Source organism: Rhinopithecus roxellana, chromosome 8 (genome assembly GCF_007565055.1).
Source record: "Rhinopithecus roxellana isolate Shanxi Qingling chromosome 8, ASM756505v1, whole genome shotgun sequence".
Taxonomy (NCBI): Eukaryota; Metazoa; Chordata; class Mammalia; order Primates; family Cercopithecidae; genus Rhinopithecus; species Rhinopithecus roxellana.
Genome location: NC_044556.1, coordinates 87,394,815 through 87,410,210, shown reverse-complemented (window position 1 = coordinate 87,410,210; position 15,396 = coordinate 87,394,815). Strand labels below are relative to the sequence as shown.

The following is a 15,396-nucleotide window of genomic DNA, read 5'->3' as shown; positions in this document are numbered from 1 at the left end:
ATACCATGTAGTCTAGGTGTGTAATAGGCTAGCCCATCTAGGTTTGTGTAAGTACACTCTTACTTATTTTTGTTTTCATACAATGAGAATGCCTAATGATACACTTCTCAGAATGTGTCTCCATTGTTTAGTGATGCACGATTGTACAATGGCAGGACAGGCATAGGTGTAGGTTAGACATTCCTATTCTAAAAGAGAGCGACTGGAAAAAAGAAAGGGTCATGGGTCCCAAGCAAGTCCAAAACCAAGCAGGGCAAATGTCATTAGATTTTAAGGCTTTAGAGTAATCCTCCTTGGCTTGATGCCCTGCCCTGTGGGCTCAGTAGGGTGGTGATCCTGCCCTGTTACCTAGGAGGAGACAGCCCCACCTGCCACACCTGTGCCCTCTGGGCCTGTGTTAGCAGTGGCAGCCCTGCCTTCTTTTGAGCCTCCTTAAGGGTCATTCTTTCCTTTTCTTAAAGGATAACTTGTGTTCACAGCTGGATAGTTTTATTAGCCCTGTCCTATAGATTCCTGAATGTCCAACAGCCTTCCTTAATTTTGTCCCCATCTCTGTCCCTAGTCCAAGCTGGCAGTGTTTCTGTTGCTTTAACCCCGTCTCTATTCCTGGCTTCTGCTGAGATGGCTGACTGAATCCATAAGTCATATGCTGGTAATCGCTTTGGCAAATTGTTGTCCCCCCACACTCTTGATGTCCTTTTTAGATTATGCTTTTTCATTTTTTACAATGTGGATAAACTGAGAATTTTCTAATCTTCAGGTTCTGGTTTCCTTTTTGTTGAACAATTCCTTCTTTATCTCTCTTTATACTGTAAAATTTCACTATAAGCAGCAAGGAGAAATCAGGCCACACTTCAGCACTTTGCTTGGAAATCTGAGTGAAATATCCAGATTCATCACTTACAAGTTCTACTTTTAAAACAATAAAACACAAGTCCTCTGCCACTTCATAACATGAACTGCCTTTCTTCCAATTTCCAATAACATGCTTCTCATTTCTGTCTGAGACCTCACCAGAAGCATCCTTAACATTCAAATTTCTACTAGCATTCTCTCTATATATATGTAACTATAGAACCTTCCTATACAACTCTTCTCTTGTTTTTCTGAGCTCTTACCAGAATTGCCTTCAGTGTCCGTTTTTTGTTTTTTGTTTTTTTTTTTTTTTTTTTTTTTTGTGAGATGGAGTCTCACTCTGTCACCCAGGCCGGAGTGCGGTGGTGCAATCTCAGCTCACTGCAACCTCTGCCTCCCAGGTTCAAGCAATTCTCCTGCCTCAGCCTCCCAAGTAGCTGGGACTATGGGTGCACACCGCCATGCCTGGCTAATTTTTTGTATTTTAGTAGAGACAGGGTTGTTTAGTAGAGACACCGTGTTGCCAAGGCTGGTCTTAAACTCCTGAGCTCAGGCAATTTGCCCACCTCAGCCTCCTGACATACTAGGATTACAGGCGTGAGCCATCACGCCCTGCAGTGTTCATATTTCTAACAGCAGTCACTTCAGAGCCATCTAGGTTTCTTCTAACATGCACCTCAAAGCTCTCTGGCCTCTATTACCTAGTTCCAAAACCATTTCTACATTTTAAGGTGTTTGTCACAGTAGCACTATACTAACCAGTACCAAACTGTATTAGGAAGGAAGAAAAGAAGAGAAACTAAGACAGAAGGCTTTTTAAAACAATAGTGTACCTCACTTTGGCTACCACCCAGTAGTATTTTTCCTTCTCTTTATCAGAATTTATTTAACGAGTGGTCTAAGGCCAAGGCACAGTGGCTCACACCTGTAATTTCAGCACTTAGAGAGGCTGACACAGGAGGATCGCTTGAGGCCAGGAGTTTGAGACCAGCCTGGGCAACATAGCAAGAATCTGTCTCTACAAAAAAAATTAAAAATTAGCGTGGCATGCAGCTGTAGTCGGTCCTAGCTACTTGGAAAGTTGAGGCAGGAGGATCCCTTGAGGCCAGGAATTCAAGGCTGCAGTGAGCTACGATCGCACCACTGCACTGAAGCGTGGGTGACAGAGCAAGACCCTGTCTTTTAAAAAATAAAAATAAAGACTCAGCTAAGATTGTTTCTATCCCCGCCACTCACTCCATTGAAATCTATGAACTGTGTTTTGTTGGTAACCTTTTTTCTTAGTTGATGGTATGACTGTTACTCAGCCAGTCACCCAGGTTAATCTATCTGTTGTCTACTTCCTTTTACCTAGCCTTGAATCCCCCTGCCATGTCTATAATAAGTCACCAAGAAGCCTTGCTGTTGTCTCTTAAATAGTTCATGAGGCCTGTTCTCTCCTTTCCTTACCATTACTAGCCTAATCCAGAGCCTCATTATTTCTTGTCTGGACTACTGTTTCAGGTTTTTTTTTTTTTTTTTTTTTTTTGAGATAGACTCTCACTCTGTTGCCCAGGCTGGACTGCAGCGGCACAATCTCGGCTCACTGCAGCCTCCACCTCCTGGGTTCAAGTGACTCTCCTGCCTCAGCCTCCCGAGTAGCCAGGACTACAGGTCCATGCCACCATACCCAGCTAATTTTTGTATTTTTAGTAGAGATAGGGTTTCGCCATGCTGGCCAGGCTGGTCTTGAATTCCTGACCTCAAGTGATCCTCCCGCCTTGACCTCCCAGTGTGTTGGGATTATAGGCATGAGCCACTGCGCCTGGCCTGTTTCAGCTTTTAAACATTCTTCCTACATCTATCTGCCATCTTCTCTTATCCAGGTGTTGGCAAACTATGGCCCTCAAACCGGTTCCTGCCTGTCACCTTGTTTTGTATGGCCCACGAGCTAAGAATCATTTTTACATCTTTCTTTCTCCCTTTATTTTAATTTTTAATTAATTATTATTATTATTATTATTTTTGGAGACACAGTCTTGCCCTGTCACCCAGGTTGGAGTGCAGTGGCGCAATCTCGGCTCACTGCAGCTTCAGCCCCCTGGGCTCAAGTGATCCTCCCGCCTCAGCCCCCAGGTAGCTGGCACTAAGCACATGCCACCATGCCCCGCTAATTTTTTGTATTTTTTGTAGAGACAGGGTTTTGCCATGCTGCCCAGGCTGGCCTTGAACTCTTGAGCTCAAGTGATCCTTCCGCCTCAGCCTCCCAAAGTGCTAGGATTCCAGGCATGAGCCACCGTGCCAGGCCCCAAGTTGCCTTTTTAAATGGTCATGATTTAGTACAATATTTGCCTCATCTAAAACTTTGTGTTTTGATGTAATTTCACATTTAAGAAAAGCTGACCCAGACCAGCTTAGACAACATAGTGAGACCCCCATCTCTACAAAAATAATCGAAAAATTAACTAGGTGTGCTGGCACGTATCTGTCATCGTACCTACTCGGGAGGCCGGGGTGGGAGGATTGCTTGACACCAGGAGGTCGAGGTTGTGGCACGCTCTGATTGCACAACTACACTCTAGCCTGACTGAGAGAATGAGACCCTGTCTCAAAAACATAAAGAATTTTTTTTTTTTTTTTTTGAGATGGAGTCTCACTCTGTCACCCAGGCTGGAGTGCGGTGGTGTGATCTCGGCTCACTGCAACCTTCACCTCCTGGGCTCAAGCGATACTCCTGCCTCAGCCTCCCAAGTAGCTGGGATTACAGGCACCCACCACCATGCCTGGCTAGTTTTTGTATTTTTAGTAGACATTGGGGTTTTACCATGTTGGCCAGACTGGTTTTGAACTCCTGATCACAAATGATCCGCTCACCTTGGCCTCCCAAAGTACTGGGATTACAGGTGTGAGCCACTGCGCCGGCAAGAATTTTTATAAAGAGGAAAATGGAAAGAATAGAACAAAGAACACCCATATACTCTACCTAGAATGTCCCTTTATCCGTGCATACTATCTATTCCCTAAGGACAAAGGCTTTTATTATATAACCACAGTTTATTTATTAAAACCAGAAAATGTAATCTTGATTCAATAATGTTATCGAATCCACCATTCGTATTCAGAGTTTGCCTGTCTCAATAATGTTCTTTGTAGTTGTTATTTTATGGGAATTTTTTTTCCAGAACTGAAATCCAACCCCTAAATTATGCTTGTTTTGCTTTTTAGTTTCCTTTAATCTGCAACAGTTCCTCAACCTTTTTTTGTTTTTCATGATCTTTACATTTTTGAAGATTACTGGTAGTTATTATATTAGAATATCCCTCAATTTGGATTTTTCTGCTGTTTCCACATGGTTGGAATCAGGTTATATGTTTTTGGAAGGAAAACCAAAGAAGCAATTTGACTTCAAAAGGCACAGAATATCTGTGTAGGGTGTTATTCGGTAATGTTAGTTTTGATCCAGCCCGGGTGACAGAGCGAGACTCCACCTCAAAAAAAAAAAAAAAAAAAAAGAAAGAAATTAATAAATAATTTATAAGAAGATACTTTCAGATTATATTAATATCCTGTACTCATCATACTTTCACCCATATTTTTAGCAGATGGTCTTGCTAAAAATATTTAACTTGAATTTAATAATGAGGAGACATAAATTCAGATTGTGGGACATTTTATAAATTAGCTGGCCTGGATCCTTCAAAAATGTCGGTATTACATGCACAAAGGTTGCAAGTTAAAAGAGTTGAAAGAGAAACAACAACCAAGTAAATGCATGAACCTTGACTAGACACTGGGTCAAAGAAAAACAACTATAAAGACCATTTTTTGGAAATAATTTGAGAAATTTTAATGTGGACTATGTATTAGATAATTTACCAATATTAAATTTCTTATTTGTGCTAATTGTATTGTGGCTGTGCAGATATCTTTTTTTTTTTTTTTTTTTTTTTGAGATGGAGTCTCGCTCTGTTGCCCAGACTGGAGTACAGTGGTGCAATCTCGGCTCACTACAACCTCTGCCTCCCGGGTTCACAGGATTCTCCTGCCTCAGTCTCCTGAGTAGCTGGGACCACAGGTGTGCGCCACCACACCCAGCTGATTTTTTTTTTTTTTTTTTTTGAGACAGAGTCTTACTCTGTCACCCAGACTGGTTGCAGTGGCGTGATCTCGGCTCACTGCAAGCTCTGCCTCCCAGGTTCACGCATTCTCTTGCTTCAGGCTCCCGAGTAGCTGGGACTACAGGCGCCTGCCACCACACCTGGCTAATTATTTTTTTATTTTTTTATTTTTAGAAGAGACGGGGTTTCACCGTGTTAGCCAGGATGGTCTCGATCTCCTGACCTTGTGATCTGCCCACCTCGGCCTCCTGAAGTTTTGGAATTACAGGTGTGAACCACGGTGCCTGGCTGCAGATATTCTTTTTTATAGAGATACATGCTGAGAATTTTTGAGATGAAGGGTCTGTAACTTAGTTTCTTCTTACTAGTTTTTTAATTTATTATTTTTTTTGAGATGAGATCTTGCTCTGTTGGCCAAGCCAAGTGCATTGGTGCAATCACGGCTCACAGCAGCCTTCACCTCCCAGACTCAAGCTGTCCTCCCACCTCAGCCTCCCGAGTAGCTGGGACTACAGCCGTGTATTACCATGCCTGGCTAATTTTTTTATATTTTGTAGGGACAGGGTTTCCCTATGTTGGCAGGGATGGTCTCAAACTCCTGGGCTCAAGTGATTCTCCCACCTTGGCCTCCCAAAGTGCTGGGATTACAGGCATGAGCCACTGTGCCTGGCCTAGAACTTATTTTCAAATGGTTCTGCCCTATCCCTCCAAAAGAAATCTCTGTATACGGACAGAAGTAAAGTAAATGTGGCAGCCTGAGAATACTACAGGTAAAGAATATATGAGTGTTGATTAGATTATTTCTTTAATATTTTTAGTAAGTTTGAAATTTTAAAAATATTTGAAGCAAAGAAGGTTAGTTAAAAAAAGGGAAAAAATAGGCCAGGCGCGGTGGCTCAAGCCTGTAATCCCAGCACTTTGGGAGGCCGAGACGGGCGGATCACAAGGTCAGGAGATCGAGACCATCCTGGTGAACACGGTGAAACCCCCGTCTCTACTAAAAAAATACAAAAAACTACGTCTCTACTAAAAAAATACAAAAAACTAGCCAGGCGAGGTGGCGGGCGCCTGTAGTCCCAGCTGAGGCAGAAGAATGGCATGAACCTGGGAGGCGGAGCTTGCAGTCAGCCGAGATCGCGCCATTGCACTCCAGCCTAGGCGACAGAGCGAGACTCTGTCTCAAAAAAAAAAAGGAAAAAATGGAAAAGGGTCACAATAGTAAATATATAAACTTAGAAGTTTGAAAATAGGTTTATGGCAAGCATCTATACTGTAACATAATGAAATATTCATGCAAATTTATTTGATCCATGTAGATTGAACTTAATGGAAAAATATTGGTGGAAACTACTATGCTAAACTTCCTGTTTTCTTTTTTCAGTATAGACTATGGTCGAAGAAAAAGAAATGCTTTTAGGATTCAGGTAGAAAAAGGTGAGTCTTTTATTGTTAGAGCTAAATTATCAATAAAGTTATATAAACAATTGTTTTAGCTCATAGCATTTTTCTTTTTGTTTCAGTATTTAGCATAATTAGTAGTGAGAAGGAATTTAAGAATTTAACAGAATTAGAAGATAAACATTTAGCAAAAAGAGCAAGACAAGATGAAGAGGACAATGAGTAAGTATACAAAATGCAGCGTTTTTTTAAACCATGAACCTTGTCACGTTACATTCCTGCTTGTAAAACTTTCAATGGCTCTTCCTTGCCAACAAAGCCCTGCATAGTATTTACCTAACCTCTTCAGCCATATTGAATGTTCTTTATTCCCCAAAGAGATCAAATTCTCTGTGGCTGTGGTTTTGTTGAGTTAGAGTATCATTTCCCTTTCACAAACTCCCACTCAGCCCTCAAGAATCAGTTGAAATGTTACTGCCTTTATTAGGCCTAAGACCCCTTTTTAAATGTTTCCTTAGCTTCTAGTTACAGATATTTGTTATAATCCTTATGATATCATATGGCATTGAAATTATTTGCTTACTTGTTTGCATTACCAACAGTACTGTCTCATTACCTTCTTCTGCCCAAGCACAATGTCAGATATATAAAAAGGTGCCAATTAATTTTGTTTAAGAAATAGTATTGAGAGTTTTAAAAATATCTTTATTGAGATATAATTGACATCAGTAAGCTCTACTTTTTTTTTTTTTTTTTTTTTTTTGAGATCAAGTCTCACTCCGTCACCTAGGCTGGAGTGCAGTGGCACGATCTCGGCTCACTGCAACCTCTGCCTCCTGGATTCAAGTGATTCTCCTGCCTTAACCTCCCAAGTAGCTGGGGTTACAGTCATGTGCCACCACACCTGGCTACTTTTTTATATTTTTGGTAGAAACAGGGTTTCACCATGTTGGACAGGCTGGTCTCAAACTCCTGACATCTAGTGATCCACCCACCTCGGCCTCCCAAACTGCTGGGATTATAGGCGTGAGCCATTGCGCCCACCCAGCCAAGCTCTATGTTTTTAAAGTGTACAATTTATTAAGTTTTGACGTAGGTATATACTCATTGAACTATCACCATAAGCAAGATACCGAACCTTTCCATAAATATCAAAAGTCTTCTTGTTCCCCTTTGCAATTCATTTCTCCCTCCACCCCTGTTTCTAGGCAAACTTTTTTCTTTTTTTTTTTTTTTTTTTTTTTTTTTTTTGAGATAGTGTTTTACTCTGTCACCCAGGCTGGAGTTTGATCACAGCTCATTGCAGCCTTGACTTCCCAGGTTACTTGATTCTTCTACTTCAGCCTCCCAAGTAGCTGTAGGCACATGCTACCACACCTAGCTAATTTTTTGTAGAAATGGGGTTTTGCCATGTTGCCCAGGTTGGTCTTGAACTTCTGGGCTCAAGCAGTCTGCCTGCTTCAGCCTCCCAAAGTGTTGGGATTATAGGTGTGAGCCATAGCACCCAGCTTTAGGCAACCATTGATTTGCTTTCTGTCACTGTGTGTTACGTTGCATTTTGTAGAATTTTATTTGGAATCATACTTTTAAAGTCTGGATTCTTTCATTCTTTCACTTAGCATAATGATTTTGAGATTTATCAATGTTGTGTGTATTGATAGTTCATTGCTTTTTATTGATGAGTATGTGTGGACATGCTACAATTATTTTATCTGTTTATCTTTTTGTTTTTGTTTTTGTTTTTTTTGAGACAGGGTCTCACTTTGTTGCCCAGGCTGGAATGTAGTGGAGTGGCATATCACAACTCACTGCAGCCTCTACCTCCTGGGCTCAAGTGATTCTCCCATACAAGTGCATGCTACCATGCCCAGTTAATTTTCTGATTTTTTGTAGAAACAGGGTCTCACTATGTTTCCAGGCTGCTCTCATACCACTGGGCTCAAGCAATTCTCTTGCCTCAGACTCCCAGAGTGCCGGGATTACGGGTGTGAACTACCTTGCCTGACCTATCTGTTTATCTCTTGTTGGGCAGTTGGTTTGTTTCCAGTTTCTGGCTATTACAAATTAAGCTGCGATGAACATTTATGTCCAGGTCTTTATGTGGACAGTATTTTCATTTCTTTTATTAAATATGTAAGATTGGAATAGCTGGGTCATGTGATAGATGCATATTTAAGAAATTGCCAAACTATTTTTCAATGTATTTGTACCATTTTACTTTTACATTAGCAGTTTATGAGAATTCTACTCTTTCCACAAATTGCTAATATTTGGTATGGTCAGTATTTAATTTTCAGTAGTATTTCACTGTAAATATGACATTAGCTTTAGGGTTTTTTGTAGATGTCCTTTGTCAGATTGAGGAAGTTTCCTAATATTCCTAGATTGCTGAGAATTTTTGTCATGAATAGATACTGCATTTGTCAAATGCTTTTCTGCATCTGTTGAAACATCTCATTATGGCCTTTCCCCTTTAGTCTATTAATTTGGTGAATTACATTGGTTCCCAGTATTAAGCCAATCTTGCATTCCGGAGATAAACACTACTTGGTCCTGATATGTTATCTTTTTAATGTATTGTTGGCAGCCTGAGCAACATAGCGAGACTCTGTCTCTACAGAAAGTTTAAAAATTAGCCAGGCATGGCGGTGCATGATTCTATCCCAGCTTCTTTGGTAGCTGAGGTAGGAGGATTGCTTGAGCCCCAGAGTTGAAGGTTACAATGAGCTATAATTATGCCACTGCACTCCAGCCTGGGTGACAGAATGAGATCTAGTCTCTGAAGAAAAAAAAAAAAGAAAAAGTATTTGTTTGATGTTGTTTTCTTGAGATGGAGTCTCGCTCTTGTTGCCCAGGCTGGACTGCAATAGCGTGATCTCGGCTCACTGCAACCACTGCCTCCCGGGTTTAAGCCATTCTCCTGCCTCAGCCTCCTGCGTAGCTGGGATTACAGGCACCTGCCACCATGCCCGGCTTATTTTAGAAAAAAAGTGTATTAATTGGATTCAGTTTACTAATCTTTTTCTACAGATGTTTGCATTTGTATGTCATATTGATCCGAATTTTCTTTTGTTCATTTTTGGAATGTCGGTCATGTTTTGGTGTTAGGGTTACACCGGCCTCATGATATTAGTGGGAAAGTGTTCTTTTGTTCTCTATTTCATGAAAACAAATTATGGAAATTCTTTTTTGAATATTTATTAGTGTTCACCCACAGTTTATCTAGGCCTAGAATCAACTTCCCCCAGAGTCTTCTTTTTCTGAAGGATTTTGATAAATTTTAATTTTGCTAGATATACAGCTCTTCTTTACATCTCTCCTTATGTCAATTGTGATAAATTGTATTTTTAAATCATTTGTTCATTTTCTCTCAGGTGTGGAATTTGTTGGCATAATGCTTCTGCAATATTCTCTTGTCATCCTTTTAATGTCTATAGGATTTGGGGTGATAGCCCCATTTTACTGTTTGTAGCTCAGCCTTTTTCATTTAGATTTATCATAATTTTCTTCAGTTCCATATTCACGAGTATTTGTTTGTGTTACACTGTTGCATAATAAATAACTCTTTACTGCATATATCTTTGTACACATCACTTTTTTTTTTTTTTTTTTTTTTTGAGATGGAGTCTGGTTCTGTGGCCCAGGCTGGAGTGCAGTGGCATGATCTCAGCTTACTGCAAGCTCCGCTTCCCAGGTTCATGCCATTCTCCTGGCTTAGCCCCCCGAGTAGCTGGGACTACAGGCGCCCGCCATCACTCCTGGCTAATTTTTCTATTTTTAGTAGAGTCGGGGTTTCACCGTGTTTGCCAGGATGATCTCAATCTCGTGACCTTGTGATCCACCCACCTCGGCCTCCCAAAGTGCTGGGATTACAGGCGTGAGCCACCGCGCCCAGCCCACATCGCTTTTTTTATGTTGAATTTTTGAGGTGGAATTTCTCAAAGATTGATATTTTTGAGATTGCTTGTGCATTTGGACTTACCTTCCTAAAAATGTTGCCTCAGTTTATATTCCCAACAACTTTGTATAAAGGGCACATTTCTCTGCATCCCTGCAATCTTAGTTATACTATAATTTGTCTTTGCTGTTTTTATAGGCAAAATATTGATCTTTTTTTTTTTTCTTTTTTTGAGACGGAGTCTTGCTCTGTCACCCAGGCTGGAGTCCAGTGGTGCGATCTCGGCTCACTGCATCCTCTGCCTCCCGAGTTCAAGCAATTCGCCTGCCTCAGCCTCCGGAGTAGTTGGGACTACAGGCGTCCACCACCACTCCTGGCCAGTTTTTGTATTTTTAGTAGACAGGGTTTCATCATGTTGGCCAGGCTGGTCTTGAACTCCTGACCTCAGGCAATCCGCCCACCTCGGCCTCCCAAAGTTCTGGGATCACAGGCTTGAGCCACTGCTTCTGGCCTTGATCATATTTTTCTTTGTAATTTTATGATTACTGAGGTTAGTTTTTTTGTTATTTCATATTTGTTTTGTGAATGACTCACTTTATGGGTTTTTTTCTATTTCATTTGAGAGGTATTTGAATTTTCCTTATTAGTTGTCGGAGTGTTTTGCCTAAAATATACCTCTTTTTGTATGTGTTACAACCGCTTTCCCCATGTTGCCACTTCCCTTTTAATTTTTGTTTGCACTGTCTTTTGATTAGAGAAGTTTTGCATTTTTATGTAGTCAGATCTCTCAGTCTTTTTTTTTTTTTTTTTTTTTTTTTTTTTTGAGACGGAGTCTCGCTCTGTCGCCCAGGCTGGAGTGCAGTGGCCGGATCTCAGCTCACTGCAAGCTCCGCCTCCCGGGTCCACGCCATTCTCCTGCCTCAGCCTCCCGAGTAGCTGGGACTACAGGCGCCCGCCATCTCGCCCGGCTAATTTTTTGTATTTTTTAAGTGGAGACGGGGTTTCACTGTGTTAGCCAGGATGGTCTCGACCTCCTGACCTTGTGATCCGCCCGCCTCGGCCTTCCAAAGTGCTGGGATTACAGGCTTGAGCCACCGCGCCCGGCCTCTCAGTCTTTTTCGTTTTGGTTTATGCTGATATGCTTAGAAAGACCTCTCTCACAAGAGTGTGTAAAATAATTACTTACACTTTTTTCTTCTTTCTTTATGATGTTTAACTCTTTAATCCACTTGGAATTTTTTTCTTTTTTTAGGGCATAAGTTGTAAGGCAAAACTTTTTTTTTTCCAAATAGTTGAATGATATACCTTATTTACATTGATTAGAATTGCTCCCAAGTAATGCTGATTAATTTTAATGAACATAGAATTTGCTGGTTATTTTTTTTTTTTGAGACAGGGTCTTGCTCTGTCACCCAGGCTTCAGTGCACTGGCACAATCATGGCTCACTGCAGTCTTGACGTCCCAGGCCCAAGTGATCCTCCCACCTCAGCCTCACAAGTAGCTGGGACTACAGGTGTGCACCAGCATGCCCAGCTAATTTTTTAATTTTTTTGTAGAGACACAGTCTCCCTTGGTTGCCCAGGCTGTAATTTGTATCTTAATATCTTAATTATAACAGCATTTCGTTGCATTCATATGAAGCTTTCTACAAAAAAAAAAAAGTCCTTTTCTTATTTAAATTTTTTTTTTTTTTTTTTTTGAGACAGTCTCATACTGTCGGCCAGGCTGGAGCACAGTGGCACCATCTTGGCTCACTGCAACCTCCATATCCTGGGCTCAAGCAATTCTCCTGCCTCAGCCTCCCGAGTAGCTAGGATGTGCCGCCACACCTGGCTGAGTTTTGTATTTTTAGTAGAGACGGGGTTTCACCATGTTGACCAGACTGGTCTCTGTGAACTCCTGACCTCAGGTGATCCACCTGCCTCGGCCTCCCAAAGTGCTGGGATTACAGGCGTGAGCCACCGTGCCGGGCCTATTTAAATAATTTCCGAAGAAGTTTTAAATACTAACAGAGTCCTGAAGTTACTTGAAGCTATTAGATAACAACTTTCAGTTATAATGAATTAAGACTACATTCTCAGCTTGTACTTTATTAGGATTTATACTTCTTTTTTGATCCAGGAAATTTATTGGCTCCTTCATCCCTGATGAACAGTCTTGGAGAAGTTGCATTTGGTTACATGGTTTGGTCATGTTGACTTTGTGAATTTGTTACTCAGAGTGCTTAATTATAGGTTGCTGAAATATTTCCTCTACCTGAATCTGATATCCCCAAATGAGACCCTTGGGCCTGAGGGAATTTGTATATTTTATTTATTGCTAGGATAAATATAACTATAATATATTTTGCATTTATTATATATTGTAAATGCATAAGGACTTTGCAAGCGTTTATTTAATCCTTTGATAACTCTGGGAGACAGACATTACTTATTAAATCTCCGTTTTATAGATAAGGAAGCTGACACTTAGAGAGGTTAAGTAATAACTGGTTAAGTTGGATTTTGAATCCTAGTTTCTCTGATTCCAGAGTTTGGACTCTTAACCACCATAATCGTTTGCCTGAATATATTTGCTTGTGTTGGGTAATCATTTTTTTAGGATATGGGAGAGAACGTCTTTAAAACATTTTTCCCTCTTTTTACTGAGGTATACTGAAAGCTATTCTGATGATGATTCAAGTATGGAAGACTACCAAGATCCACAGGTAAGCCAAACATTTAGTGGGTCCACTTTGATATTTTCTTTTTTAGTCGTTATGATACCTCCTTTGAAAAACTCAGTAAGAGCTGGGCATGGTGACTCACACCTGTAATCCCAGCACTTTGGGAGGCTGAGGCATGCAGATCACTTGAACCCAGGAATTTGAGACCATCCTGGCCTACATGGCAAAACCCTGTCTCTATAAAAAGTACCAAAAAATAAGCCTGGCCAACATGGTGAAACCTTGTCTCTATAAAAAATACAAAAATTTGCCGGGCATGGTGGCATGCACCTGTGATCCCAGCTACCTGGGGGTGCTGAGGTGGGAGAATCACTTGGGCTCCGGAGGTTGAGGCTGCAGTGAGCTGCAGTGAGCTGTGATTGTGCCACTTTACTCCAGCCTGGGTGACAGAGTGAGACCCTGTCTTTTAAAAAAAAAATAAGGTTAGCTGTCGTGGCTCACACCTGTAATCCTAGCACTTTGGAAGGCCAAGGAGGGTGGATCACTTGAGCCGAGGAGTTCGAGACCAGCCTATGCAGCATGGCAGAACCCCATCTCTACCAAAAAAACCCCCCGAAATTAGCCAGGTGTAATGAATGCCTTGCACCTGTGGTCCTAGCTACTCAGGAAGCTAGGGTGGGAGGATCACTTGAGCCCAGGAGGCAGAGGTTGCAGTGAGCTGGGATTGCACCACTGCACTCCAGCCTGAGCAACAAAACCAGATCCTGTCTCAAAAAAAAAAAAAAAAAAAAATTAGTAAGGAATAGAATAAAAGGCCAGGTGCTATGGCTCACGTCTGTAATCCCAGCACTTTGGGAGGCTGAGGCAGGAAAATCACTTGAAACCAGGGGTTCAAGACCAGCTTGGGCAGCACAGCAAGACTCTGTCTCTACAAAATACAAACAAAAATTAGCTAGGTCTGGTGGCATACACCCATAGTCCTAGCTACTGAGAAGGCTGATGCTGGAGGATCGCTTGAGCCTAGGAGTTTGAGGCTGTAGTGAGCTATGATTGTGCCATTCTACTTCAGCCTGGGTGACAGACCTTATGGCAAAAGAGAGAGAGAGAAGAGAAGGAAAGAAAGAGGGGAAGAAAAAAAAGGATTAGGGCTAAAGGGAGGGAGAGAGGAAGGACAGGGAATAGAATAAGAGACTTTAGACATCTTCATCAATAAATAATTGAACACTTCCTGTGTTCAGTATTGGTGATGGATTAACCATCCTTCCAGTATTTGTGTTATAAGTCAGTTATACAAGGAAAAAGAAGGGAAGAGGATAGCTAGAAATAAGGGCAGACAAGAATAGAGTAATTAATAGTAAAAATGGAAAAAGGGATATACTTTTTGTCAAGGAGATGGCATTACTAATGAAGAGGCTTGATTGAAGGAGAATATGGAGATAGTATAGTCAGCCCTCACCCTCCATGGGGGATTGGCCCTAGGGCCCCACATGAATACCTGCAAATGTTCAGGTCCTTCATGTAAAATGGCATCATGTTTGCATATAACCTTATATACATCCTCTTGTATACTTTAAATTATCTCTGGATTACTTGTAATACCTAATACAATGTAAATAAGATGTAAATAGTTTTGACACTATTTCTTTCTTTTTTTTTTTTTTGAAAGGGAGTCTCACTCTGTTGCCCAAGCTGGAGTGCAGTGGTGCAATCTCAGCTCACTGCAACCTCTGCCTCCCAGGCTCAAGCAGTTCTCCTGACTCAGCCTCCTGAGTAGCTGGGATTACAGGCAGGGTCTCACTTCGTCGCCCAAACTGGAGTGGAGTGGCGTCATCTTGGCTCACTGCAACCTCTGCCTCCCAAGTTCAAGTGATTCTCATGCCTCAGCCTCCTGAGTAGGTGGGATTACAGGCAGGCACCACCACACCTAGCTAATTTTTGGTGTTTTTAGTAGAGATGGGGTTTCACCATGTTGACCAGGCTGGTCTTAAACTCCTGGCCTTGAGTGATCCACCCACCTTGGCCTCCCAAAGTGCTGGGATTACAAACGTGAGCCACCATGCCCAGCCTACGCTGTATTTCTTAATATTTGTATTTTTATTGGTTTTTTTTTATTGCTTTTTGTTTCCCAAATATTTTCGATTGAGGTTCATTGAATCCCTGGATGCAGAACCCTTGGATATAGAGGGCCAACTGTTTGTCAAATTATTTATAATCTGCTTTTTATTTTTTCCCTTGGTGTATCAGTTTTGACTTTATTATCAAAATATTTGATCCAATTTTTGTGGGAACAGGGTCTCGCTCTGTCACCCAGGCTGGAGTACAGTGGCATGGTCCTAGCTCACTGCAACCTCAAACTCTTGGACTCAAGTTGTCCTCCTACCTCAGCCTCCCAAGTAGCTGGGATAACAGACATGTGCCACCATGTCTGTGTAAATTTTAAATTTTTTGTAGAGACAGGGTCTCCTTATGTTGCCCAGGATAG

At 41.4% G+C, this 15,396-nt stretch overlaps 1 protein-coding gene across 3 annotated transcripts in view; it reads left to right on the top strand.

The window, feature by feature from the left end:
• NVL (nuclear VCP like) overlaps positions 1 to 15,396 on the top strand; it is a 97,519-nt gene that overhangs the window by 6,066 nt on the left and 76,057 nt on the right. For 2 of the 3 annotated variants that reach the window (XM_030936717.1, XM_030936718.1), the window contains exons 3-5: positions 6,334 to 6,386; positions 6,473 to 6,572; positions 12,899 to 12,956. In XM_030936717.1, coding sequence (XP_030792577.1) covers positions 6,334 to 6,386; positions 6,473 to 6,572; positions 12,899 to 12,956 — 211 coding nt within the window. Of the gene's footprint in view, positions 1 to 6,333; positions 6,387 to 6,472; positions 6,573 to 12,898; positions 12,957 to 15,396 lie in introns of those variants that run through there. The other variant, XM_030936719.1, reaches the window with a different exon arrangement.